Below are 25,892 nucleotides of genomic sequence, written 5' to 3' on the forward strand. Positions count from 1 at the left end.
ACAATACACAACTTAACTTCACATTTTTTTTTATTTCTTTCCTTTTACAGATAAATAAATAAATATTTTTGCATTGAGAGAGGAGAGTATTTGGCTCTTGAGATCTCCAAACAGGGACCCTAAAGAAAAAAGCATAAAGACATTCTATTTTGCGTACATAACGTGCATATTTTTTCGAGTTCATAGTGCTCGTTCTTCCATCTGCAGCCAGTCTGTTTTCATTTATTGAGATATAGACACGAACGCTTTTCTCCCCACACACAAGTCAATTGCAGCCGTCGCCCTTGTCTCTCCGATTTGCAAATTAAATACATAAGCAATTAAAAAATCCAAACACAATCAATCATGTATACAAATTGTTGTTGCTTTAGGGTTGAAAATTTGGAGAAAACTTCCATCAGGGTAGGACGACTTTAATCCGGGGGTCCAAATCCATTACCATATTTCATTACCTTGGAAATGGTACGACGGGAGGAGGGGGAGGGAGAGGGTGTGTATACTTTTTTAAACATTAGTAAGAATGTGGTTGAGTTGTGATAATCATTTGGAGGCAAATTGGTAGCAATGCTGTTGTTTAAGTGTTCCCTCTTTCTTTCCTTCCCCTTCCCTCCATCCACCATGAAAGGTTCGGCTGTTTTGCTTTTTTGCGCCCGAGCCTCGATACGAAAAAGCAATGAAAAATTAATAGCGCATGTTAACTCCACCAGCTCGTTTATTACACGCCCGCTGACTGTAAACATAATGAGAAAGCTCCCGTATCTTTTCTTAAGTTTTCATTTGCTCAGAAAATATAAAAGTCATAACTAATAAATAAAATATATGGACTGGAGAGAGAAGCGTCTTGGACTTCCCGAAGTGGAACTCGACTGTGTACCGAGCACGTAAATCACACCCGCTGCTTCTCCCACTCACGGGCCTGATCAGGACCTATCTGTAATCATTTGGCTCGATGATGATGCAAGTAAAGATCAGTCTGTCATCTGTCAGATGGAGTACAAGGCCCTGTTGGCCGTGATATCAGACCATGTCCTGTTTTATGATGGGGCACTTGAGGTCAAAGCGAAACTAGGCTATGCCGAGTGAGGTCATCTCTCTCTTTCTTTCACTCATCCCTCCCGTCTTTCTCTCCTCAACCCTCCACGTCTCTCTCTCTCTCTCTCTCTCTCTCTCTATCACAGCACATATTGAAATCACAGGAGGGTCAAGGATACAAGATTTCTATGAGAGCCAAACAGACAAGTGACCTCTAAGTCCATTTTTTCGCATTAGTAAAATAATAATTTTATTAGCCTCAGTGCTCATTTGTCGTCAGACAGTGACTGAAACGGCGGCCCCGCTTATTGGAAAGAACCGGCCTACGCACTTTTACGCACGGTCAACGTACAGGGCGGGAAGAGAGGGGGTCTCATTAGATCCGCGTTTATTGTCACAGACTCTCCTTTGTACCCCAAGCACGTATTTTAAAGTGAGAGGAAATTGAGAGGCCGTAGGTATAGGCCCGGGGCCCTAAAGACTTTACATGCCAACATGGGAGGGCCTCCTTTAAACTCTGATTTCCTCAGTGGTTAAAAGGTTATTATCCAGTTGTTACAAATCCCATTGCTTTCACTGTTTATCAGGGGTAAGACCCACTTCTCAAAAGACTGCAAAGGAGGCATTATTTGTCTCACAGACCATTGGCATTCACTGATGACAAATTTCCATAGAAGGCCGGGCACAAACTACCTCAAAATATTGAGATAATGAATATGAAAAACAATAGTAACTGCAGTTTGCACCCCAATAAAAACGTTGCTTCATACGTGTCCTTAGCATCTACTACACATGCATTAGCCTACCATATTCTTAGTAACAAGGCAACCAGGGGCGTCATTAAAGTGGATCTTTTTCGCCACGAAACACACTGCTCTTTTAGATATGATTGCCTGCCCACCATTTCTTAATGACAAACGACGTTTTATCAATGCAGACACAGCGGACAGCAATATGAAATGATGTGATATCCATTGGGTGCCATAACAAGGTCGATGGCCTGATCCATTGCTGTACCAGATCCCGCTGTTTTATGAATAGGCCTATATGAGCAAAACCTGTTGAATAAAGTGATGGAGACACGCTGGGAAGAGTCCAGCCCAGACTCCATTGGAGAGTTATTTTGGCCTGCAACTAAAACAAACAAAACACAAACAAGAATCTCAGAGCTTTCACTGCATTCATTCTCCTCACATGGTCACTGTCATCAAACAATTTTTAAAAAAAAAGTAGTTTGAGCTGCATTTAACAAATAGCCTATGTGAACACATTTGTTTTTGCGTAATTGTGTGTCCCCGCGTGCCACACAAACACGCACTCCACCAGAATCTTTGCACACATCTACGTTTATTTTTATCTTAGGACTAATTAAGGTATCAGTGTGCCACTCTCAGGTGATCACACCAACACGTGGAGCTGACCTGACACAGAATGTGGCACCAACCCAAACCAACAAGTTCAGCCACATTTGTTGTGAATTAAGACAAATAATGATTAGAAGTCCTTACTGACATCAAAATCAGACTTTGAACAAGCAAAAACAATTAATGTATTCCTAAACTGCAAAGGTCTCCAGACACATTTTTTTAAAGACAGAAAAAAAGTTTCCAGTGATTGTAGTGAATATGAGCTAATCCTCCGGACTCTGTCACTGTTCTACAAAAGTCACAAAGTTGAGATAAAACATTTTGATTAGTGTTCAAAAGAAGTCATGTTCCAGGTTTTTCTATTTTTCGTCATAAAGGACTACTCCAGACAACTTTGTAATAGTTCAGATAAGGCCACCTTACAAAAGTTTTAAAAAGAGGCATTTTAAAGCTTCTTAACTTGGATGTAAAATTTATCATAAAAAATAAATATTCAAACTGAAAAACAACACCGCTAACGTCTTTCAATGGTTAAAAAGTTCCTCATAAAAGTGAAATTAAGCTCGACCCTACCTGCTCTCCCCAGCCGCAGTGCAGGACTCTTGGGCCCCTGGTCCATGTTACCCGGGTAGAACAGGGGGAGGCGATGAAGGGAGGGAAAAAAAAGGAAAAGAACAAAAACTTTTTCCAGTGTCCCCCTCTCCCTCTCTTCCTCTCTCTCCCTCTCTCGCTCACCCTCACCCTCTGGCACTGTTTTCTTCTCTCCCTCTCTGTTTTTTTCTTCTTTCGCCCTACAGTAGTTTTGGGGCGAGTTGTAGGTTGAAATAATTCGACCCTTCCGCTCCCTATTGCACTCCCTGCAAGTGCTCAGTCAGCTGCAACTAAACGCTTTAGGTGGAAAAAAGGCTTCGGGGGGAAGCGTGAAATGATCACGCCGAGTAAAAGAGCCGCTCTCTCAATGTGCACTCATGTCCTGTCCTTTTCCCGCACGAGCTTGCACACACAAATGCGATGCGCGCACACGCCCGCGTGCACGTAGCAACACGCGCGGGCGGCCATGTACACACAAACATACAACCTCCTCTACTCTTCCCTGCAGGGCCGCGCCCCCCTCACTCGCATCTGTTACCAAGTTCCACTTTACTAAACTTTCCCGCCCCCGCCCCACTCTCCCCTTCTCTCTCTCTCTTACTCTTCCCCTCTTTTATGTTAGATTCATTTCCTCTGGGACCCAAGATAGCTTTGTAGGCAGGTAAGATTAAATTATGTGCGTAATGCCAGTGCAGGTTTTGCTGTGTTTTGATTCTCTTATAAATGAAAGAAAGTTGGTCCTTAAGTGCATTTATGTCCAGTGTCCTTTCAGTAACTTCCAAAAGAGCGTTTGTGAGAGTTTCTCCAAACTTCCCTCCTCCTCTGCCAGTTTACACCTGTTACGCACGGCGCTCTTTACGCATTACGCACGGACTGAAAGACGGTGGAGCAGGTGCAATACACAGAGCTACAACTTCAGCTTCACCTATCTGCTGTTCGAAGGTGCAGTCTTCCCGGCGTGCACTGTGTGCAGAGTGTTTGTTACAAAACGAATAGTTCCGGTCCTCAGCTCAGATTGTTCGCAGACACACACCTGTGAAAGAGTAACATTTCATTTAAATATTAATTTGCCAACTGAAATTTCCACTCATACTGATACTCGCCGCTTTCTTTAGTTCTCATCGAGAACTTTATTCTCTGGCGGAAACAAAGACATTCAAGATTTCAAGAACATGTGTGCTCACTTTGGCTCTTCCGTTTTACTAAAGCAGACATCCACTTAGGAGAAGGTTTTACAGTAATTTTAGACCAACTGAGAGGGTTTTACTCCACTCAGTTATAGCCATCTGCACTATGTAGCCTAAGCAGGGCCCCCTTTTTCGGGTTATTGTTAGCATATGCAAAAAAAACAAACAAAAAACAAGTAAGGTAAGCCCCTTAATAAAACAATAAAATGTCCACTCTTTTCCATGTTTCCTATCTATGTCCACACTTTAATTAACTAAACTATCTATTTATTTTACCAAAACAATACTTGTTGCAGACGCTCTCACACACAAACATAAACAACAACCCAAGATAAGGTGTCAAAAACTTAAGAAGTGAATATTTCCCAGTTAAAGACAAAAACTGAGAGTAGCCTATATGAACAGCAGAAGTCTCTCTTTGGGGGAGAAATTATAATACTCAGGCATGAGTGCGTTCAGCTACATTTCAGCTAGAGCCTGATCCGGAAGTAGGGGGATAATAAACCAAAAATATCTTTGTTTTTCTGTCGTGAGGCAAGCAGAACACACCAGGTGAAAATGTGTGAAAAGGACAAGACAAATGAGCTGTAATGTAGGCTACCGCAGAGGCAAAACGGAGGGTTGAGAGGAAGGCCACTTTCCTTCACCTCAGTCTGTCACTGAAGCACAGGGGGGAGGAAACGTGAAACATTTCACCACAAATTATGACCGGGCTTGACCAAAAACTGCGAAAGAGAGAAATTAAGGATTAAAAGAGTTTGTTTCAACAGTTGCGGTGTCTCTCTATTCGGAGTCAAACTTCTCCCTCCTTCCGTTTCTTCTCTGTGTCTTCCAGACAGCCGCAGGTCTCAGGGTTCACGCGCATCGCGAGACAATTGAGTGCGGAACAAAGCGCGAGACAGCAACCCATTTTGCTCTGCTTGTCGCCTCGCGCTGCAACACTACGACCCTGACCTTCGGCTCGCGCCCACGACATCAAACCATAAATACTACCCCAATGTTTCTATGTGATGGTGGGAAACAAAAAAAGGAGGTCCAGCTCTGACCTTCAGGCGGAAAACAGAATCAATTAATCAATTATTGACTATTATGCGGAGGGGGGGTTGACAATGTATAGAACAGATTCTTGTTAGCATAATGGGTGAAATGTACAGTACTACACAAATGGAAAGTTACTCGTTTAAAATCTACCTGCTACAAAATACACTCATATTTATTACATTTAACCTGCTGTTGTCACTTTTTAGACAGCTGAAATATTGAGTATGGTATACAGACTCATAGAGTTCTGTATAGACCACGGAGTTACAGCCTAAACTAGGTCTCTGCTCTCTTGCCTTCAGGGGGAAAAGATCTTGAATCCTCGGCAGACTTGCCTCATCCTTATCTTTTTATAGGCCCAGAAGTTGAATCTGTATGCATGGCCATGGCAGCGGATTATTCAGTGCATTTCCTAAACGTGTGAGCTCGCAGAAAAGACAGTACAATTATCTGCTATTGAGCTTTTGGAAGAAACCAAATTATTACATTCTACTTTTTTTTTTTAATTTACGTTATTTTGCCAACGAGGAACAGGGAGAGAAAAAAGACATTCAAAATTAAATATCTAGTGTATAAAATTGACATGTCAGGGTAAAAAGACTTATAAGGCCTATTTTAATTGAGCTTAACCTGATGTTCCATTTTCACTGTGGTGTAAATGTAAATACTGGACAAAGTTTGTTTTTACATAAAAAACAAAACAAGAAATGTAGAAATTTATAGTTGTATGAAAGGCTTTTAATAAAACTCATATCAATTATGGACAGTGCATATAATTATTGTTATTCTATTTATTATTATTTAAAGGAGATACAAAAAAATAAATCAGTGAATGTTATATTGTAGGCTATATGTTTTAAATATATTCAACAAAATATTTTTTATTTTTACAGTATTTGCCCATTTTGAGAGATTCTAGGCCGACTTATAGGCTATTTATACTGTGTCAAATACTTTACCCCTAAAATATAAATACCCCTTTAGCAATGTATTAACATAATTCTGTTATCATTATATGTGTTTTTAATGTTGTATTATTTTATGCCCTGAATAGTATTTCAAATATCCTTTCATTTGTCCCCTGCAGCCTCAGAGAGGTGTCGCTCCACATTTGGTTTACCCACAGGATCTCCTCAAAGAATTCGCCATAGTTTCGATATTAATCATGACTTGTTTGTTTTTCATCCCCGTGCTAATTATTGTAATTAATATAAGGGGGAGTCGTTGGATCGGTGACCCGCGCTCTGCCCGAGCGGAACCGGAAAGAATCGCATTAAAGCGCGAGAAAGAAGAACTAAAGGGACGATTAGAACAATAAGTAAACACGTAAACACAGGAGGGGATGCTCAGTGTCTCTCTGGGACTTGGCTTTCACCAGACCGTTCAAATTTAGGCTAAACTACAGGGAGAGTCAGTTTAAAGGTCTGAGTCTGAGGTGTTTAGATTTCAGTGTGTTAATGAAGTCTGTTTGTTTTGTTTTTTGCAGCTCTAACAGTCTTGGAAGAAATAACCAGAGCCTTTACTTAAGAGACTTTACTTAAAAGTGGCAATAACACAATGTTAAAATACTTCATTACAAGTAAGTCCTGCCTTCACTCTTAATTTCAGTGAGACTACATAACTATGTACAAATGTACTTGTAAAAAATAAAGGTACTCATGAAGAGTGACCCCTTTCATAATGTTGTTTTATTTATTGTATTATTACATGTATGTATTATTATAGACATTATATCATTGGCCTGATGCATTAACATGTAATCAGCATTTAATGTTGTCATCACTTCAAAGTGGACCCAATTTTTACCTTATACTGTAGGTTTAATCTACAACAATGTTTCTTTTTTTATTAGACTATATGGCTTTGTATGTAAACCAACTTTCCTGCTAAGGAATTACAGCTGTCAGATGAAATTTCAACATTGGCCTCTGAAGAGTAGAAGTTCCAGAAAATGTACATACTGAAGCAAAGGAAAAGTACTTCAAAACTGTACAGTACCTGAGAAATCTGTAGGCTACTTAGTTACTTTCCACCACCATAGTCATAAACGTATTTAAACAGCTGATATAGTCCATCAGTCTTTTTTCCTTTCTTATATAATATTTGACCTCAGAGCCAATGACATTTACATATTTTGTAGCACTTTTACGTAAAAGCTTGATTTTGGAACACATTTTGATGTTAATTTATTATATCTATTTTATATAATATACAGTACATGTGGTTCCCCCTTTACCCAAATGTCTCTACAGCTTAAAATGAAGGGGGCCTGCATATTTGCTTTGCCGTTGACTCTAAACCTTGGTATAGTTTTAGAATAACTTTTACTGTTAGATGGCAAAAACTATATTTCCACACTTTTCTTAGCTGATGATTCACTCTATTTTTGATGTAAATCCTGTAATTCTGTTTTGTGTTTGCCGTAAACCTGTCTACTTCGTATTCTTAGCTATACCTGTATTGTGAAGCACTTTTTAAATTTTGTTTTGAAACACACTTTATGAATAAATCTTTACTTCCTAACTTATTTACTTACCTACCCAGAAGGTCCAACTCAAGGTTTTACTGCTCCTAACTCGAAGCAGCTCATATATGGCTTGACCAATGCTCCTTTGGGTATTTCCTAATACCACTTTTGATCTAACTTTTTCTCCGTACACTAAGACAGAGAAACCTATACTAAAACAGTTAACACAACTTGCCTCTGGTGCTCATGTGTTTCCCCAAAACACTCAGCCGCAGTGCTGATTGAGCTTACCTCTATATCCCTGGGATTTAATTCAGAGTGGCACTTCACTGTGGCGACACAAGGTTCCTTTTTTTTTTGCAGCCATGGTGCCTGGGCGAGGCTAGAAGGGGGCTTAAGGGCTGCAGGGCGGATTGAGAAATGGGACACATTATTTGTCCATGAAACATTATGTGACACAACATGACACCGGGCCATTTGTATGTAAAGGTAAACATTTCAGCGTGACTGTTCGACAAGAGCGGACAAGGCTCCTGTCAATGTGGTTTTATACTTGCAGCTGAGAAAGAGGTGTTGTGGCATCGTGTGTGTGTGTGTGTGTGTGTGTAGCTTCTGTTCACAAATTTAATCCCCATAGACACAAGTCACTTGGTCCAGTCTGAAAGGTGTTGTCAGGTTTGTTCTCTTGTTCTAGTCTTTTCCTGCTGAAAGCACTGACTGACTGTTGATCACAGAGCTGCACACAATTTTGTTGGAGTGTGTGTGTGTGTGTGTGTGTGTGTGTGTGTTGGGGAGGGGGGGTGTCAATTCATTTATTTTGAGTGTGATTGTCAGACACTCCCAGCAGGGGTCAACAACAGAGATGTTAAACACCAGTCTAAAATCTACTGACCACAGAAAAAGGACCTACAAAGTAGATCAAGTCCAAGGGCAACCTGGTTCTTTTTTTAGCATGCAACCCCTTAAAATGAGGCTACTTGTGGTCCCTCATCACAGAGGGACATGGCCTTAATGTGTATCATGAAATTAGAGCAGTTCAAGCAAAGAGTTAAATCTATAGGATGGTTTGGCACTGCGATGATATAGTATACCATCAGACAACATAAACTTTTCAACCGTCAAGCCATTGTGGGCAGTGTTAGAAATCAATGAGCAGAACTACTTACTTGAAATATTGGATTTTGATATGGTTTTTGCATTGATCTGATGAAGTACCTTGATTTGTCGAGTATGTCATTTGGTGGATTAGACAGAATAACAACATATATCTAATTCAACCCGATCCATAAACAGTTTCTTAATAGATTTTTCCAGAAAATGCACTAAATCACAGTATGTTTTAAATATTGTGATGTAAAATTACATATAGAATGACTGAATGTTTTATCCATATCTCTCAACTCTAATAGGAAGCATATTAGAGGCCTGAATGATGCAGTATTTCACAAAAAAGCAAAATCAACAAAAAGAAAATACAATTTTGTGTTGTTGTTTTTTTTCTTCCCAATAAATTTATTAACTAGTGACTCCTCTGATTTTTGTTGGGACCCCATGTGGGATCTTGACCCTCAGGTTGAGAACCACTGGTTTAAGACGCTGACCATATAATTGCAGTGTATTTTACCATGGCATGTTTGAGGGCAATATGACTGAGAAACCAAAAAATTTGGTTCCATGGCTCAGAATTTCAGGCTATGCCCCTGTGACAAGTCATCATTCCCCTCCGGCTGTGTTTTATCATTTGTTTCTTCCTGCATGTGAGCTTTGCCACTGATTACTACATGCTCTACTTGGCATATTAACTCAAGAATCCACTGAATCTCTCTAATACGCCATCCGTTTCTTATCCTGCAAAGCGATTTGATGCTGTGATATCCATTAATGAATGAAAATATAACACCTATGCTAATATAATTGAAAAGATCAAACATTCACTGAAGGGATACGACAGAGTCTGTGTGATGCAGTGAAAGAAAAACACTGGTGACAGGACTTCAGGTTCACAAACGCTGTACATCCGGTGTTTGCGAATGACACCAGCACAGAGGGCCCCATGTGGGCGATGCATGGGGGCCATTTTTGTTCAGAAGCGCTGATCCAGGGCGAGGCTTTTTTTTTTTAGAGGGAATTCCTCCTGCCTGGCTGCTTCAATACAGGCTGGCTGGTTGTATTTACATACATACAGTAACAAGGAAGCCTGCACCAACAGCAGAAAAGGAAGCAGATATGTTTTCAACAAAACTCAAACAGAACTGAAACAAGTTAATGCAACCAGTTACGGTTGGAGTCTACATCTGAGCAGGTGCTAGACTTGTCTTTCAGTCACCTTACAAATTACTTCTAGGGCTGCAACTAACTATTATCTACGACTATTTTCTTGATTAATCAATTGTTTGGTCCATGGAGTGTCAGCAAATAGCAAAAAAAAATGGCTGTCACGTTTCCAGAGCCCATAGAGACATCTTAAAATGTCTTATATTATCTGACCAAACCCCAACATACTTAGTTCACTATCATAGAAGACTAAAACCTCCCACAAAATATTCACATTTGAGAAAATAAAATCGGGTTAATTTTTTTCATTTTAGTTTAAAAGATTAATTGATCATCAAAATGTTGGCCGATTCATTTTTCTGTTTTTCTGTTGCTCTACTAATAGATTAATCGACTATTTGTTTCAGCTGTACTTACTTACTAATTGTACTTTTGTCATTTCACAAAAAGAGAATTTACCCCTCAAAAATGTGTTATTTTGAATTTTAGTGCAGTTTCTGTAAAATCCCCTAGTGAGTGTTTTATCACACTGACTGAATCCAAGTGTGAAGGACACAGTTGAGCCATTTTTAGTCTTTAAACAAGTACTTTTGTACACAAATGACCATCGGTTGCAGAATATTGCCAATACAGCAGAGCGGCTGACAGTTTATCCTGTTTTGATAAACCACTCCATCGAAGTTGTTGGCTGCAGCAGCTGGTGCCACCTTTGCACACACAAACACCATCAAATGAGAGCAATGACATGCTTCTTTTAACTCCTTCTCCTCAATAAAGATCATTCATCAGGCAGAACCATCCCACTGGAATGTGTGATCGGAAATGGGGGGACTTTAAATCCTCGTCCAGGACACTCCATCCATCTTCAACACGCCAGTGGTCTGGATGCTCCGAGATGAACCGCTGAACCAGGTGCACCCATTCAGCCAGTCTTCTCTACCCTTTTTTAAAATAATAATAGTAAATACTGTCAAATGCATGGAACCCAAAATCAGGCAGCCACATCACAATTTCACTGAGGCAGTGAGGCATCCCGAACCTGCATCCAATTTAGAGAGATATGGGGAGCAGAGGAGGCAGAGGGCCCCCATATGCACTTCCCAAAAACAAAACAGATGCAGGACATTAAGTGTGTGTGTGTGTGTGTGTGTGTGTGTGTGTATGTCAGATGTGTACATAAGCTAAAAGAGGTGATAGTGTCAAGACATGAGGTGCAGACTAACCTTTGGAAGGAAACAATCCAACTCTGAGATGGCCTTTCCAGTGTTGACACGCATGGAGAAACCTCTGGAATCAGATGGCATTCACCCTCTGATTCTCTATCATAACGCCATTTGCTCAGTATCATTATGATGGTGACGCCTATAGTTGGATTTACAGAGTTCACAATTATTCTCATGATATGGAAGGGTGGGAAAGATGGATGTTAATGTTACACAGCCTGCATGAGAGCCAGGATTGCATAATTTTGCTGTATTCTGCGTGTTATAAATATGACTGATGGCGATAGCCAGTCTGTTGAATTACATTTACATATAGATTTACATTCCCATCAACATATAATAATAACACAGGCCTGAAGGTCCATACTAGTCACTCAGACATGCATATACACACCCAGCATGCTCATGCACATATCCTGACATTTCATGGCTAATATTTGTGTGTTATGTAGAAAGGTGAAAAGGCCTAGCATTCATCAGACTGACAATAGTTTGTGTAGTGAAAAACAGTTTAGTGCCCTGCTGGATCTTTTGTCTGCAAAAAGAGATATGATGACCAGTTTACAATTCCACATCAACTTTAATAATGACATTTTACAATTAGAGTACACGTTGCGCAATAATGTAGTCTCAGGTTATTCTCTGAGCGCTTCGAATATGTGCAACCATAAGCTGATAATAATTCACATAATAGTACAGTTCATCTGGCACTGTTATTCAGATCCCCTATTTTCTAAGTGTGTTTTGGGCATTTTATCAGAGAGTGGCAGTATAGAGAGCTGACATGAAATATGAGGAGAGAGAGATGGGGGTTGACAGGCAACAAAGAACCCCAGCTGGACTTGAATCAGGGATGCCTTCACCACATGGTCTGCATCCCCAAACCCTTGGCCACATCTGTTATTTTTAAGTTCAGTTATAAAAGAATTTCTTTTTGTTTTGTTAGACCTTAACCAATGGTTTCATGTGATTATTATTTTTAGAGGTGAACTTAGACATTTAAAACTATTCAGCTTACGAGCAAAAACAAACAAAACACTAAGAAAACAAAAATTACAAAATGGAGATCACAATAAATTTGCACGCTAAGAGATTAGGAATATAATACAGCCCTACCTTAAAAAATTGACTTAAAGTTTGGGGGTTTGAGTCCCTTGAAGTGCAGCTTATCTTTCATAACTGACAGTTACACGCAGTACATTTTTAAGGTCCTGGAGCTTTTCATTTTCTTAGCACAAACACATGTTTATACAACAGACTAGGGCTGGGCAACAAAACTATAATGATAATTATTGCAATATAATTTTCCTCAATAACAAAATAACAAATGTTCAAATTTTTTTTAAATTTAATGAATTTGAATCATGCAGAACAAATTAGCTATTAAGATATTTATTTTGTTGAGGTAATGGCAATGAAAAAAGATTTTACTTAATTTTATTCATGCATGTTTGTTGAAAAAAGATTTTATCATAATTGTTTTGAATGTTGTACCTCAAATATGTTAAGTGATCCACTGTTTGGCAAGTGTTTGTGTAACTAGTGGTTTCTAGTTTTGTGTACATTGTGTTATGAAGTGGATGCACACACCTTTGGAGGCAATCTCAGTTTATTCTCTCTCTCTCTGACAACAGATGTAAATACACAATCCTCCGGTCATTTTTCATCTTACAACTTCAGCCACTGCACAAGTTAATTGACACAGGAATATATTAGCATACTACACAAGTCTGAGCTAATGGGTTAAAACACATAACTTTCTGTGGCTATGATGCAGCTTACCTCTTCCATGAAGAAGAACAAAAGGGAAGAGGCAAGGGTGGGAGACCCGGTTTATAGAGAAGGGTCCCCTGAGAGTGAACGTAGGGGGACAGAAAATGAATCAAAAACATTCCTCATATATTGACACAGGAGACACGTCAGGTGATAACTATTTACATAGAATATTGTGTAATTATATTATTACATATTTGACTTTACATTTGACTTACATTTTACATTTGTCATGTTCTGATAATAAAGAATAAGTTAACCATCTGGTGTCTTCAACTTTCACTCAGGAGCAAAAATCAAAAGAGCAAAAAAGCAAAAGTCTTCAAACTTGAAAGAAATAATGATTTGACATTTATCTTGATAATTATCAATATTGAATGCTATGAATTTTTTTTTGCGTGATAACATTTTTGGCTATATCACCCAGCCCCACAACAGACTGACATAAAACTAAAATAAGGAAAATAAGGAGAAAGATCATTGTTGTCGTTTTGTTTTGTTTTTGCAAAGAAAAAAACCCTGGAATATCCCAAATAAATTAAAATGTTATATAAATTGTTGCTGGTGGCCGTCTGTGCTGGGATGAGGCCTGTGGATGAAAGGGGGCACTTGGACTGATGCCCTCAGTAATACCCTGACTGATTTTCAAGCTTTGGTGCTTGACTTTCTGCAACTTAAACTCTAATCAAACAATATCCAATATTTGCATTCATAGCTGACACTTTGTGGTTGCCACAATCGGTCAACTTCAAAAATATCCCCAGAGCGCTACGTTAGCAGGACGCAGTGAAACGTTACGGTCGACCAACTTTTTTTTTTCTCCCCTGGACAAACCCGGAAGTAGTATGTCGCTCTGTCTGGAAGCAGGAGAGCAACTCCGACATCCGCAACCTTTCAGGTTTGTTGGATAAAGGTGAGCTCATGCTTACTGACATTACATATTGAATACGAACAGTGATGGCGTCAAGTAGGGCGAGTTTATTCCCATGTATTTATCTTCTTTCATGCGTGTTTGTGACTGAAGTGCTTCATTGTTTACATCCGACCGGCTGCTCTGCTGCATGTAAACACGTGGACAGACAGGAGGGACAAATGCTAACCAGGGACTGTCGAGAAGTGGAACTATCGTTAACTAGAAATACTGCTCAGCGAGAGGTTTTCGAGTGTCCTTGTATTATGAGGCTATTGAAGCGTTTGCTAACTGTTAGTAGTTTAAAACAGTAACGTTAGCTTCCTACAGAGCTGCCTTATGCCTACCTGCTAGCTCGTTAGCATTTAGCTAGCAGGGGCTGCCGCTAACCAAGCTTAATGTTAGAGTGCATGTTATAAAACTGAGATTTCTGCTGTGTCGCTTGTCGTTGTTGTGTAATAGGTCGTGGGCTGTTTGCTCAGGATCTCTCCTTGTCATTCTGCTTTGTGTGTGTTGCTATGAACAACACCATCGCAAACCAACAACTTGAAATGAGTAAATGTTTCCTGTATTTACCCCGTTAACGTTACTTCTCCTAAAAGAGTCCCTGTTGAAAGGGTGACACAAACACACTAAGGTTAATTCTGTCATAAACAAAACACTGTGCACACAACAGACACATATCAGTTTTCAGGTCCTTAACTCAAGTAAAAGCAATACTACATTATAAAAATGTACTTGCATACATATACATTTCAATTAAAATGCATTCAAAATCGAAGTACTTACAATATACACTTTAATTTTCAAAATTACCAACACTCATTGTGCTGAATGGCTGCTGTCAGTTATTATTGGATCAGTATTATTGATACAAATATGCAAGCAGTTCTTTAATGTTGTAGCTCGTTTACTTTTGGGTAGATAATCATATGCAAAACCTTAATCTTTTAAGCAACTATAGCTGAGTTTTCTGTCTGAAATGTAGTAGAATAGAAGTATAAAAAGCATAAATTGGAAAAACTCAAGTAAAGTACCTCAGAATTATACTAAAGGTCCTGCGTGCACGCAGTTTTTAGTTACAGTGATTGATTAGACCTCTGCTTGGGTTGATGTTAGGTAGAGCGATGATGTGAATTTCATGAGGTCCATTTTTTTATAGCAGACATTTTCGCTTGTCGTAAGGTACGGTCATGTTACATTTCCTTCCTACAAATATTCATTTACCATTCACTTCTGTTGAAGCCTGAATGACAAATTCAAGCATTTATTTTTCTTTCAGTGCAATCTCCTGCCGGCTCTGGTGGACTCTCAGGTCACCTTAGTTCAACTTTGTGATGGGCTTGGTTGGCTCTGTGTTTGGAAATGTAGAAGTCATTAGTACAACATACATTAGCCATATAGCTGTATATTAACATATACCTCCACAGTCCTGAGCAAGGCTTTAGTTGGGCAGATTAAGTGAAGGCACCTGTGCTGCCGGACCATGACTGAGATGGGGTTTTTACATTCCACCACTGTAAAACACAGTCAGTCATTTGTCAGGTCCATGTTTGTGCACTGCTAAACTTCAAAACTGTCACTCTCCCTCAGCAGCCAGTAAGACTCTTCTTTCTGTCCCTTTAATCCCCGGCGGCCGGCTTGTGACCGTGTAGCGTGGCGTTTCTGCAGTGTGTGCGGTCTGGGAGCCAATCATCTCCAGCCATCATGGCATAGACACGCAGGACTGGACAGAGCAATGGGCCAGGGCCCCTTCTCTGTCCTCTCTGTGTGTGTGTGTGTGTGTGTGAGAGAGAGAGAGAGAGAGAGAGAGAGAGAGAGAGAGAGAGAGTGTGAGTGTGTTAGACAGATTGGGAAGATTTGCAACACAGTGTGTGTTTTACAGAGTGTAGTAAGAAGATGATTTCACAGTTTCTAACATAATCATTCAAAGTGGGCCGTGGATTATGTCATGTTCAGGAGTTTGTCACTCATCTGGCATCATTCTTAGTGTCAGAGCTCCGCTAAAACAGATACCAGGTAAAAATCTGAGAGCAGCAGATCCATTCTCTCTCAGCTTTGTTAACAAGCCTTTATGGAGTTCAGAACAAGACTAAAGCCTGCACTCCTCCTGTAATTGCTGCTGGCCTGTGTTCACCCTTCAGTGCTGTAGATAATAGTTGACATATCTGTATTTGCATGTAATGGATAGTTTAAAGACAAAATCAATTTACAAATGTGTTAAGTACAAAAATGATAAGTTGATCAATTCATTAAGTCATTTTATAAGCATTAATGCTGAATGTTACTTAGTTCCGGCTTCTCAGTTGTGAGGATTTGTCTTATGTGATAGTAAACTGACTATCTTTGGGTTTGATTGGACAAAATAAACCACTTGAAGATCTCTGAATATCTCTCTACCTTCTGGTCCTTTTTACAGACCAAATAATAATAAATAATCATTAGCTGCAGCTTTGAATGTTTTATGCTTTGGGAAATGGTTGGCTTCAAAATAACAAAGTGTGCATGATTAAATGTAATGCAATGACTATGATAACTCTTATTGCTTTTGTGTGCTTTTGTCCCTGCAGTTGGCTTCCGCGTCTGAAATCACCATCTCCCCAGGTGTCAGTGTTGGTAAGGTCTGTGCATGTGTGTGTGTATGTAGTGAGTGTGTTTTGGGGTGATGTACTGTACATACCAGGATCGGGAGGAGTTGGAGGATGATATCTACCAAGACGACTCTGAGGACTCTGAGGGGTCCGAGGCCAACAGCGAGCTGGAGTTCCACCTCTATAGCCAGCTCCACTACTCTTCTAATGTTGGGGAGATGGAGGAGCAGGAGGACGCAGGAGAGGAGGCGAAGGGCCAGGACAGCCAGCAGCTTGAGGTGGCTGAGAAGACTGCAGATGCTGACAGAGAACAGGAAAATACTGGTGAAAGTAGGCCCGTGTCACCCAGTTTGAGCCAGTTACTGCAACACCTGAAGAAGAAGAAGAAGAAGAAGGAAGAGAAGCGAGATAAACAGGAGAAGGGAAAAAGTAACCCGAAAGTCCGGATATCGTCGTCATCGCTTTATGAGGAGGTCATCGTGATTGACTCCAGCCCCGATGTCATCTCCATCTCTGAGGATGACACTGCCGATGATGATGATGAAGGGGTCTGTGCCTTAAAGGGTAAAGGCTTCCAGCGGCTGCAGACTTCCACCCCGGCCCAACAGGTAGAGAGCAAAGAAGAGATGCTGCATGTGACTACTTGTGTAGAAGAAACTGATTGCTCGCCAAGACCCATCCCGCTTAGTCACTGTTGTTACACCTGTCAAGCTTTGCATTCACTCACAGCACATCTGGATTTTATATTAATAATGGGTCCAGATTTACTCCTCCAAAGTTGTAGACATTTTGGAAGCAATCCCTGAGTTTTAGACAGTAGTAGATAAAAGCAGCTTCTCATTTCGATTTTATCATCTGTAAGGATAATTTTCGCTGGCAAATTTTATCAGCTGCTAGCTAATTAGTTAACATTAACCACTTTGTTGGTTATAAAAAGCCGTCTCCAGCAGACCTTTGAGGATCCTTTTAAAGGGTCTTAAATATGGTCTTCATGGTTACATACTGGGTATAAGACTGAGACTTAAAGCTACATGTCTCAAGCAAGAACTCTAAATCCTCACCAGGTGATGATCTATGTAGATGACATGGAAATAAAGAGTAGAGCTAATTAATTATTGTATAATAAATATGATAAGATTATTTCATCCTAATGTGTAACCCTGTTTGGCTGCTTAGCTTAGCTCTAGCTTACATGGGCGACATGTTTGCAGTTTTAACATTAAAAAAGGCTTTTAGGATGATGACTACTGAGGTCAAAACACCAGCAACACTTGCAACTTTAATTGTGAAAACAATGTGGGCAGATGGTGAGGCGACTGTTTAGCAAACATAAAGCTATGTCAGGTAGCATTGCTGGGATCATTTGAGTGTAAATTTGTACAAGTCCAATAAGCATCACAGAGCTGTTAATGTTACTTAAACTCTTGTGCATCTCGAACTGTCTTCCACACAGTGGGTAAATGCTACACAGTGCTAGTTTTGAAAGGGGCTTTTTTAATGTAACTGCAACCCCACAAACTATTGTAGTTGGGTAATAAAGTAGCCTTGGAAGTAACATTGGGGAAAGTTTCTACTGTAGACTAGGAAGCTAGCCAGACATGCTAACGATTGCAGCTTACTTTTAGAGCAGATAAACCCACAGTTTAATCCATCCCTTACACTTTTCCTCTTGTGCTTTTGGAAAGGCTAAAAAGAAGAAACCGCCCTCCAAATTCTTCACATACAACTCTAACTGTCTTACTACAGCCTCAGTGCACACAGCTTCAACATGTGGAGAAATCCAAAGCTTGACAGTCCCACTTTGGCCATTTTGTGTTTGCTTTGCTCTGAATTGCACAGTGCTTACTGCTATTTTGTTAAGCTACTGTCCAGTGGCCAGTTTCAGCTAGCTGATTGATTGCTGCTGAGCGGGTTGAGCTTGCGGCAACCAGTGGGGCATAGCAATGCTAGTAAATGACTTTTATACTGTAGCAAAACATCAGCCACAAGTTTAACTAGAACTGAATTTATGGCAAACAAGGAATGAGGTGAAAATGTCAACTATTAAATTAATCACCAACTATTTTGATAATTGATCATAAATGTCAAAATTCTCTGATTCCAGCTTCTTAAATGTGACTTTTATCTGGTTTCTTTACTCCCTTATGACAGTAAACTGAATATCTTTGGGTTATCAACAAAACAAAACTAGACATTTGAGGACATCATCTTGGGATTGGGGAAACACTGACAGACATTTTTCAAACAACTAATCGATTAATTGAGAAAATAATCGACAGATGAATCGACAATGAAAATCATTGTTAAACGAAGGCCTAACATGGTTCTCAGAAAGAAAGTGAAGGGCTTTGCAGTGTTTTCTTGATTTTTCTTTCACCTTTAATTCATAGCTAGTTGTGGTTTGATCAGTTTAGTAAGGGATGCATAACGGTGACACTGAAATTAACATCTACAATATGGTGGTTATTTGGTCATCTAGAGAACCCAGAAACAGAAGAGGAGTCTCAGTGTGCCGGTGACTGTGGACTCGAGCAGCTCAGAATCTGACTCGGAGGAATCCGAATCAAAGTCTGAGATTGAATCTGCATCTGAATCGTCTGATTCCTTTGATTCTTCTGATTCGGATGGTCTGGAGAACTGGATGATCCTGGGTCCAGGGAACCAGGATGGAGACCAGACCATATCACTCAACCTGGAGGGAGGGTCCGACAGCAATGCAGGTGTGTCCGTGTGTGTGTGTGTGTGTGTGTGTGTGTGTGTGTGTGTGTGTGGCCTCATCTATCGCATGTGTACTGTTTGTACTGGGTGTATTGTGCATTGTTCCGAGCGTTTTGTGATATGTTTTTGCACATTTGAATGTGCGTGACCAGGAGAATGGGAGCAGTGAGTGCAATTTTGTGTGGTCCAGCTCATTCAGAACACTTAACCTACCTGCAGCACATTGATAAGCAGCGGGCACAGCGAGCGTCTGTGTGCGGGCACGTTTGCATGTACACATGCAGCATCTGTGTTTGCATGTTTTACGAATTTGTAAGCTCTTAGCATTCTTGGCACTGTCTGCCCAGCCGCTCGCTTCTCTGATGCATCTTTAAGTATGTTTGTGTGCATTACGAATTGATATGTGTGTGAGGGCTCGTGCACGTGTGAATATTTGTGTTATATAAATGTGTTGTATAAAATATTCCACTTCTAATCAGCATGCATGTGTACATACGCACGCATACCAACAGTCATAACACTAATGCCAAAAACAAACAAACTGAGAGACAACAACGCAGGAGGGAGAGGGAGGGGAGTTTGGGAGGGATGGGAGTAATCAAAAAATGAATAAAAATGTTCCCTGCAAATCTCTTCAGATCTACACATTATCTTAACCTGCAGCCTCAGCAACCTCTCCTGCTCTTCTCCTGCTACCCCCGCCTTCTCCCTCCTACCTAACGCTCTCCCATCTCATTCTTTTAGCCTATTTTCTCACTATTGTGCGCGCTCTCTCTCTTTCCCACTCTCCATCTCTCTGTGTCTCTCTCACCGTTTCTTCCTCATTTGAATTTCCCTGGGCTGATGTTTCTGCAAGAGTGCTCTCTGCCTCCTCTACACACAACTGGGCTAAAGGAGGGGGTCTGGAGCTGGTGGGAAGGCTTGAGGTTTTGGCCTGGTTTTGGGAGGAAAGGAGGATTTTAGGTCTCTCTCTCTCTCGTCTGGCTCCTCTCTGTGATCTTTGGAGCTTGACCTCATGTCTGCACATGGGGGGTCATGGGTGTGGTGTGGTAGGGGTCTAAAAGTGGGAGGAATGGGGGAGGGTCTAGTTTAAAAAAAAAAAGAAAAAAAAAGGCAAGGAAATTTGAGGGACGAGCTTCAGTAGTCTTGAGCTGGGAGCTAATTTGAGTATGTAGTGTGTCTTCACACTGGAAAAGTGGCAAAATATATTTATCTTATTGTCATGAATCCCACGAAAATACCCAAAGCAAGTATTGCCTTTGAAGACAAAGCATGAGCTTATTCCTATGTGTCACTTTATTGTCCAAAAACTATTAAAACACATCAGTGAGCCACACTGTTGCACTGACATGTCCGTTCGTTATAATGAACATGTGCACTGTAGTTTGTTATTCAGCCCTGCCGCTGCAAATACGCACAAGCACACCAAATGTGTATTAATCCACAGCTGAAATGCACAGTTCACTCCTGTCTGAGTAACATAACTACTGTGTCCAGGTGTTGCAAGCATGGAGAGGCAAACTAACACTTGGTTTCAGGCTTTTCATGTGATTTGTTGATGAAAAATATAGAAAACGCCAGGTAGGAACCCCCACAGTGTTTTATAGAGGGCCACCTTGCCTGAAAAATAGACCACCTCTGCTGACTTCACCAAAATAAATAAACTGACATGAAATAAAACATTAACTGTTAACCAAAAGAGCTGAGGTGCTATTCACACAGAAAATATCATAGATAGATAGATAGATAGATAGATAATGACTCATATGTATCTGTCTAGACTGCTAACTAAGTTAATAAGGTGCATGAAGATTTGTGTGGCTACCACCTCTGCTAAACAATTTCCTTGGGGAAACCCTGCTAGCTGTGGCCTTTTGGTAAACTCAAAGCAGTATGCATACTGAAAATGCTTGATTAGATGCTTGAGTGCAGTTAACTATTTTCCCATAATGCATTGCATAAGGGAATTGAATGCGCAACTGCCAAAACTGGTGGTGAGACGACTTGAAGGAGATCTCTGAAAACAATAAATAAGTACTGTTAAATCCTTGACAAACATTTTGCTTTCTGCTTGTGAAGTTGGTTGGCAGTGGAGCGGAAATGTTTAGTCGATTCGACAGAAAAGTAATTGCCGAATATTTTGATTGTCAAAAAAATATTTTGATTTACATCTCAAGCAGAAACTCCAAGCAGGTTTTAGCTCCTTAAATATGAGGATCTGCTGATTTTCTTTGTTTTATATCATTGTAAACCGAATATCTTCAGGTTCTGGAATATTGATCGAACATTGGAAGACATCACCTTGAACATTGGAAGACATCACCTTGAGCTCTGGGAAACCGAATATAGTAATTGTTCACTATTTCCAAACTTTTTCTTAACAAAACAAAATAGAATAGAGTGAATGAGAATATAACCATCATATTAATCATTAATGAAAGTAATAAATAATAGTTGTGTTCCAAAATCACTGTTTGATAGGTGTCAGTCAGCTTACATATTGCATAATTTCAGTTTAGTACAAAATACTAAATTACATTTATTCAATGTGCGCTTACTGCAAAAAAACCCCAGTATACTATGAAAATTATTATTCCTCCTCTTGTTCTCTTTGCTGGTGTAGGTTTAAATATGCTTTAAGAAAGTACACTGACTAATTTTCTCCTTCTTCTGAGAATTTGTTTCACGAAGAAATTGAGAGAGTGGGCCAGTTTTAGGTCACTGAAATATGGCTGGTTGAATTCTCATGACTACAGAAACCGCCACATCCACAACCCAGGGCTGTTGGATAAATATAAAGATAGATTTCTGTTTATATATGCCATGTTGTGTGATGACTCCTGTAGCCTATGAGCCTAGCTTGTTTCTTCACATTTGTGTGTCTTCGAGTAACAGGTTTGCACAACAGTGACTAATAGTATTTGTACGCCTAAACCCCATCTCAGCATCAGCATCAAATCACATTCACTACACTCGCACTAGTCTCCCCCTTTCACCCACAGAAATTGAATCCTTTCATCCTCTTTCTCTCTTTCTCATTCTGTCTCTCTCCTCTACATGTTGTCACTTGTTCACATACTTTTACAATCTAATCTTTTCTCACTCCCACACATATGTCAAACACATTGACACACATGCACACACAGGCCAAGTAGCTATCTGTCACCTGGCTGTACAGGGGGAGACTGTTGGTGGGTGGATCTGTAGGGACACCGGATAAGGAAAAGAGAAAAGATAGTAGAGAAAAGGGGGATGAGCGAGGGCCGTCTGCCTGTCCGGCAGCCATGCAGCAGCAACCAGATGGAACAAGAGAGAGAAAGTAGGGCTTCCCAAAAATCCTGCTCAGTGACTCTCCCACCCGGAGAGGTGTGCGTGTACATGCCAGTGAATGAATCCGGGGTGTAGACGGGGTGTGCTGAAGCTAAACTTGAATCGTAAGTGGTTAAACTTCAGTCAGTGGTCACACTGTTTTTTTTTTTTTTTTTTCTTTTTCTGTTGCCCAATGACCCCCCCCCCTCAGCTCCCTCAGCTCCCTCAGCTCCCTCCTTCGCCTTTTTTTGTCCCCTTGGTCTTGGTCAGTGCACACAAAACTTTGTTTGAGGCTTAGAGAGTCAGCTCTGGCTCGCTATCGGGGTGGCCGATCACATCAGAGTGTGTCTGTGTGTGTGTGTGTGTGTGCGCTTCATTGAAAGTCTTGGTGAATTAGAGAGAAGGGAGTGTGTTTGTGTGATTGTACCCAAAGGTTAGCTTTCTGTATCTCACAGAGGAGGAAGGTAAGCTCTTCTCTTCTACCCTCTTCTCCTCTCCTCAAGCATAATTTTCTCTCGACTGTATTGTTCTTTACTCTTTTTTCATACTGTTCAGAATGCCTAGGCAAAAAAGAAATGTTTTATAGTCTTAGATTTGTGTATTAAAGCAGTAGTGCGAGTGTTTCCCCTCTGTACCTTCATGTTTGTGTGAATGAGTGATGCTGCTTTGGGCCTGAAGCTTTATCCCGCAGCTTCTTGCACACTGAGACCTCAGTTGGCCTTCGTATATTTGTATAACATATATTACATACATAATGTAAGTGTGTATTATCTTGACTCATGTGCCAGTGTACTGTGCGAGTGAAATATGGATTTAGTTGGCTTCTCTGTGTGTTTGTGGCTATGGGTATTAGGATTGTAAAATGAGATTACAATGGCATGTTGGGTACCACACTGGGTGTGTGTTACGTGTGTGTGGGTGGGTGTGTGGGTGGGTGGGTGGGTGGGCGGGCGGGCGATGCAGAAGGGAGGCATGGATAGGATCAGCTCTTATCTTGGCTGCCCAGTGCCACACGAGGTGTAACGCCACACCCACACTACCACACAGTGTGTTTGAACAGGCACACACACACACACACACACACACACACACACCATGAAATCGCTATGCCATAGTTTGACTTGTATTATCCAGTTTTTACAGAGGATATGCAAATTAGATGAGACTACTGTGTTGGCCTAATATTAGCGCATGCAAAAAAAATCGTAGAAATTCAGTTGAAAGCCAGACGCTTTCATTTTTAAAGGCTTTTGATTGAACAATCATTCAATGCCAGCGGGCCTCTGAAATGTAATGACAACTGTAATCTGGTAAATGAAACGGCAGTTTATTTGTAATATGAAAAATCTCTTTAGTAAGCGGTCATGTCCATTATCGTGTCCGTTGAGTTTTCTCTGGGGTCGACTTCTTGTATTGGTCAAAATAAATTAAACATTTGGCCTCCACATTATAATTTGTTTATTGAAAAGATGTATGTTTGTTGTTTAGAATCAGTAGGTGATTTTACATATTTGGACATACTCATCAGCGAGAATGATGTTTAGTGCAAGATGACTCTCATACTGTTCCTGTGAACCTGCCTTCACTCACCTAAAGAACTGTTTCACTAAAGATATGCACAAACACGAAGAAGGTTTCAATAAATTTACCTTTTTGTCTTATTTCACTTTTCATTGTTCTTTTCATTGCTGCAGATCCACTGTCAACTCAATTCTGTCAATTCTGTTTAATCCTTCCTTTACCTTAGAACCTGGCCCTTTTTAGTTTTCACAGCGTTTTCCTAAAGAATTGAGGAAAATTGTTTACACAAGTGCAGGAAGGAGTCAGTGGATATTCATATCAAATCAGCAGGAATGTGAAGCAGCACTTTAGTTTACGTCCAGAGATATCTGGCTGGACAGACAGCGGGGCTCAGCATCACACAGAGGGAGAGAGAGATGAGAGTGGGTAAGCTAAAGTGGATGAGACAGGCCTTGAAAAGGATCGGCCACGGTGTTGCTGTCGGTCAGGGCCGGTTTGCCTCCAGGCTAAGATCTCAGAGTGGCTCTAACACGGCTGGATGTCTGTCTGCACTTCCTGACATCAAGGGTCGTCTGTCAGTCTGTGTGTAGTTCTTACAGTCCAGCCATCTTAGAGAACACTTGACCTGATGCGGCTCCGTACAAAAACTACAACTCTGGTCTCAGTGCCGTTTTAAAACGAAACAGCTGTTTATCTTGTGAGCCGTTTCAGATCCGTAACACGTCGGCCACATTTGAATCGTTCGTTTGAAGCTTTATGTTGATGCAATTTGAGCAGCCACAATTTTATGTTGAATGTTATGCTTTGACATAATTATAGAAATTTAATTTAAATAATGTTTTATGGATGTAACATTTTTCCACTTCTACTTGAATATGGCAGAATTACTGTCAGATTATTAACCCTGCTGTTAGTTACTGCAGACATCTAATTTCAGGTGAGCTTCTTCTTCTGCCGAATGTTTGTCTTTTGTGATAACATGTGGAGTTTATTTATACCACATTTATCTGCATCTGCAAGGGACAAGCCATCCTGTTTGAAAGTCATCTTTGTTAAAATAATCTATGAAAATTTCTCTATTTTTTTTCTTGGAAACTTTGACTAAAAAACACCCTCAGACATCTGCGGTTGTGGCTGCAGGTGCTCATTTGTATTAATGCGGCTGTTTGTTCTTCAGCGTGAGTAAGGGGCAGCATTTAAATATAATCTAGTAAAAAACATTCTGACTAAACTTACAGACACCCCCACACACCACAGGCCGGCCATGTTGAAACCAAGATCCTTCTGTTGATCGACGGCCTTTAGATTTAAGATTTAATTAGACTGAACGTTTCTTGTTATTGGTTAGAGTGAAGATATTTTATTATGAACCATGATAGTTACAGTTTGATATTTTGTGTTGTGGAATTGAGAGAACATTTTAGAGTGAAAGTGAAGGTGTGATGCGATGTTGGATGTTGTGTGTGTTGGAGTGTGAAGGTGTGTGCATCTAAAGACAAAAGTGTGTGCGTGTGTGTGTGCAAGTCGGCGTTAGCCTCACCACGCCTGAAGTGAGCCCAATAACCGTGCCCTGGCCCACTGGAACGAAGTTTCACCGTCTTTAGTTCCGAATAGAGAAAGAATGTGACATTGAATGAGATAGTTTTCAGCACTGTATGGTGTTTCTGTGGCACTGTTTCTTTTTCTGATTTTAAACGTTAAATTCACCACTGACTGTGTCACAATGAATGATGGTGTTGGATTTTTTTTTTAATAGCAAAAACATACAACCTGCCGTTTTCAATAACCGCAGCCTGGAGGAAGGGTTAATAAACCGGGGACCTAAGGGTCCCTACTGTAGTTTAATGTGTGTGTGTGTGTGTGTGTGGGGGGGGGGGGGGGGGAATAG

The 25,892-nt window shown here is 40.5% G+C and overlaps 3 protein-coding genes across 5 annotated transcripts in view; 2 read left to right on the forward strand and 1 right to left on the reverse strand.

The window, feature by feature from the left end:
* The window catches only part of pax5 (paired box 5), a 51,405-nt gene extending 48,316 nt beyond the window's left edge, over window positions 1-3,089 (reverse strand). For both annotated transcript variants that reach the window (XM_046046792.1, XM_046046791.1), the window contains exon 1: window positions 2,973-3,089. In XM_046046792.1, the coding sequence (XP_045902748.1) occupies window positions 2,973-3,018 (46 nt within the window). In that variant the 5' untranslated portion in view covers window positions 3,019-3,089. The remainder of the gene's footprint in view (window positions 1-2,972) is intronic.
* The window catches only part of smim14 (small integral membrane protein 14), a 127,548-nt gene that overhangs the window by 62,803 nt on the left and 38,853 nt on the right, over window positions 1-25,892 (forward strand). The gene's annotated exons all lie outside the window — the stretch shown is intronic.
* LOC123969684 (zinc finger CCHC domain-containing protein 7-like) lies at window positions 13,754-19,343 on the forward strand. The gene is made up of 4 exons (XM_046047304.1): window positions 13,754-13,868; window positions 16,436-17,064; window positions 18,936-19,176; window positions 19,327-19,343. The coding sequence occupies exons 2-4, from the start codon at window positions 16,531-16,533 to the stop codon at window positions 19,341-19,343; spliced, it is 792 nt and encodes a 263-aa protein (XP_045903260.1). The 5' UTR covers window positions 13,754-13,868; window positions 16,436-16,530.

This window comes from Micropterus dolomieu, linkage group LG04, assembly GCF_021292245.1.
Source record: "Micropterus dolomieu isolate WLL.071019.BEF.003 ecotype Adirondacks linkage group LG04, ASM2129224v1, whole genome shotgun sequence".
Lineage (NCBI taxonomy): Eukaryota > Metazoa > Chordata > Actinopteri > Centrarchiformes > Centrarchidae > Micropterus > Micropterus dolomieu.

Bases quoted from the DNA above. Each gene is read 5' to 3' on its own strand.
- LOC123969684 (XM_046047304.1), top strand. From the start codon at position 16,531: ATGTACTGTACATACCAGGATCGGGAGGAGTTGGAGGATGATATCTAC. The intron at 17,065-18,935 runs GTAGAGAGCAAA...TTGGTCATCTAG, and splicing joins CTTCCACCCCGGCCCAACAG to AGAACCCAGAAACAGAAGAG.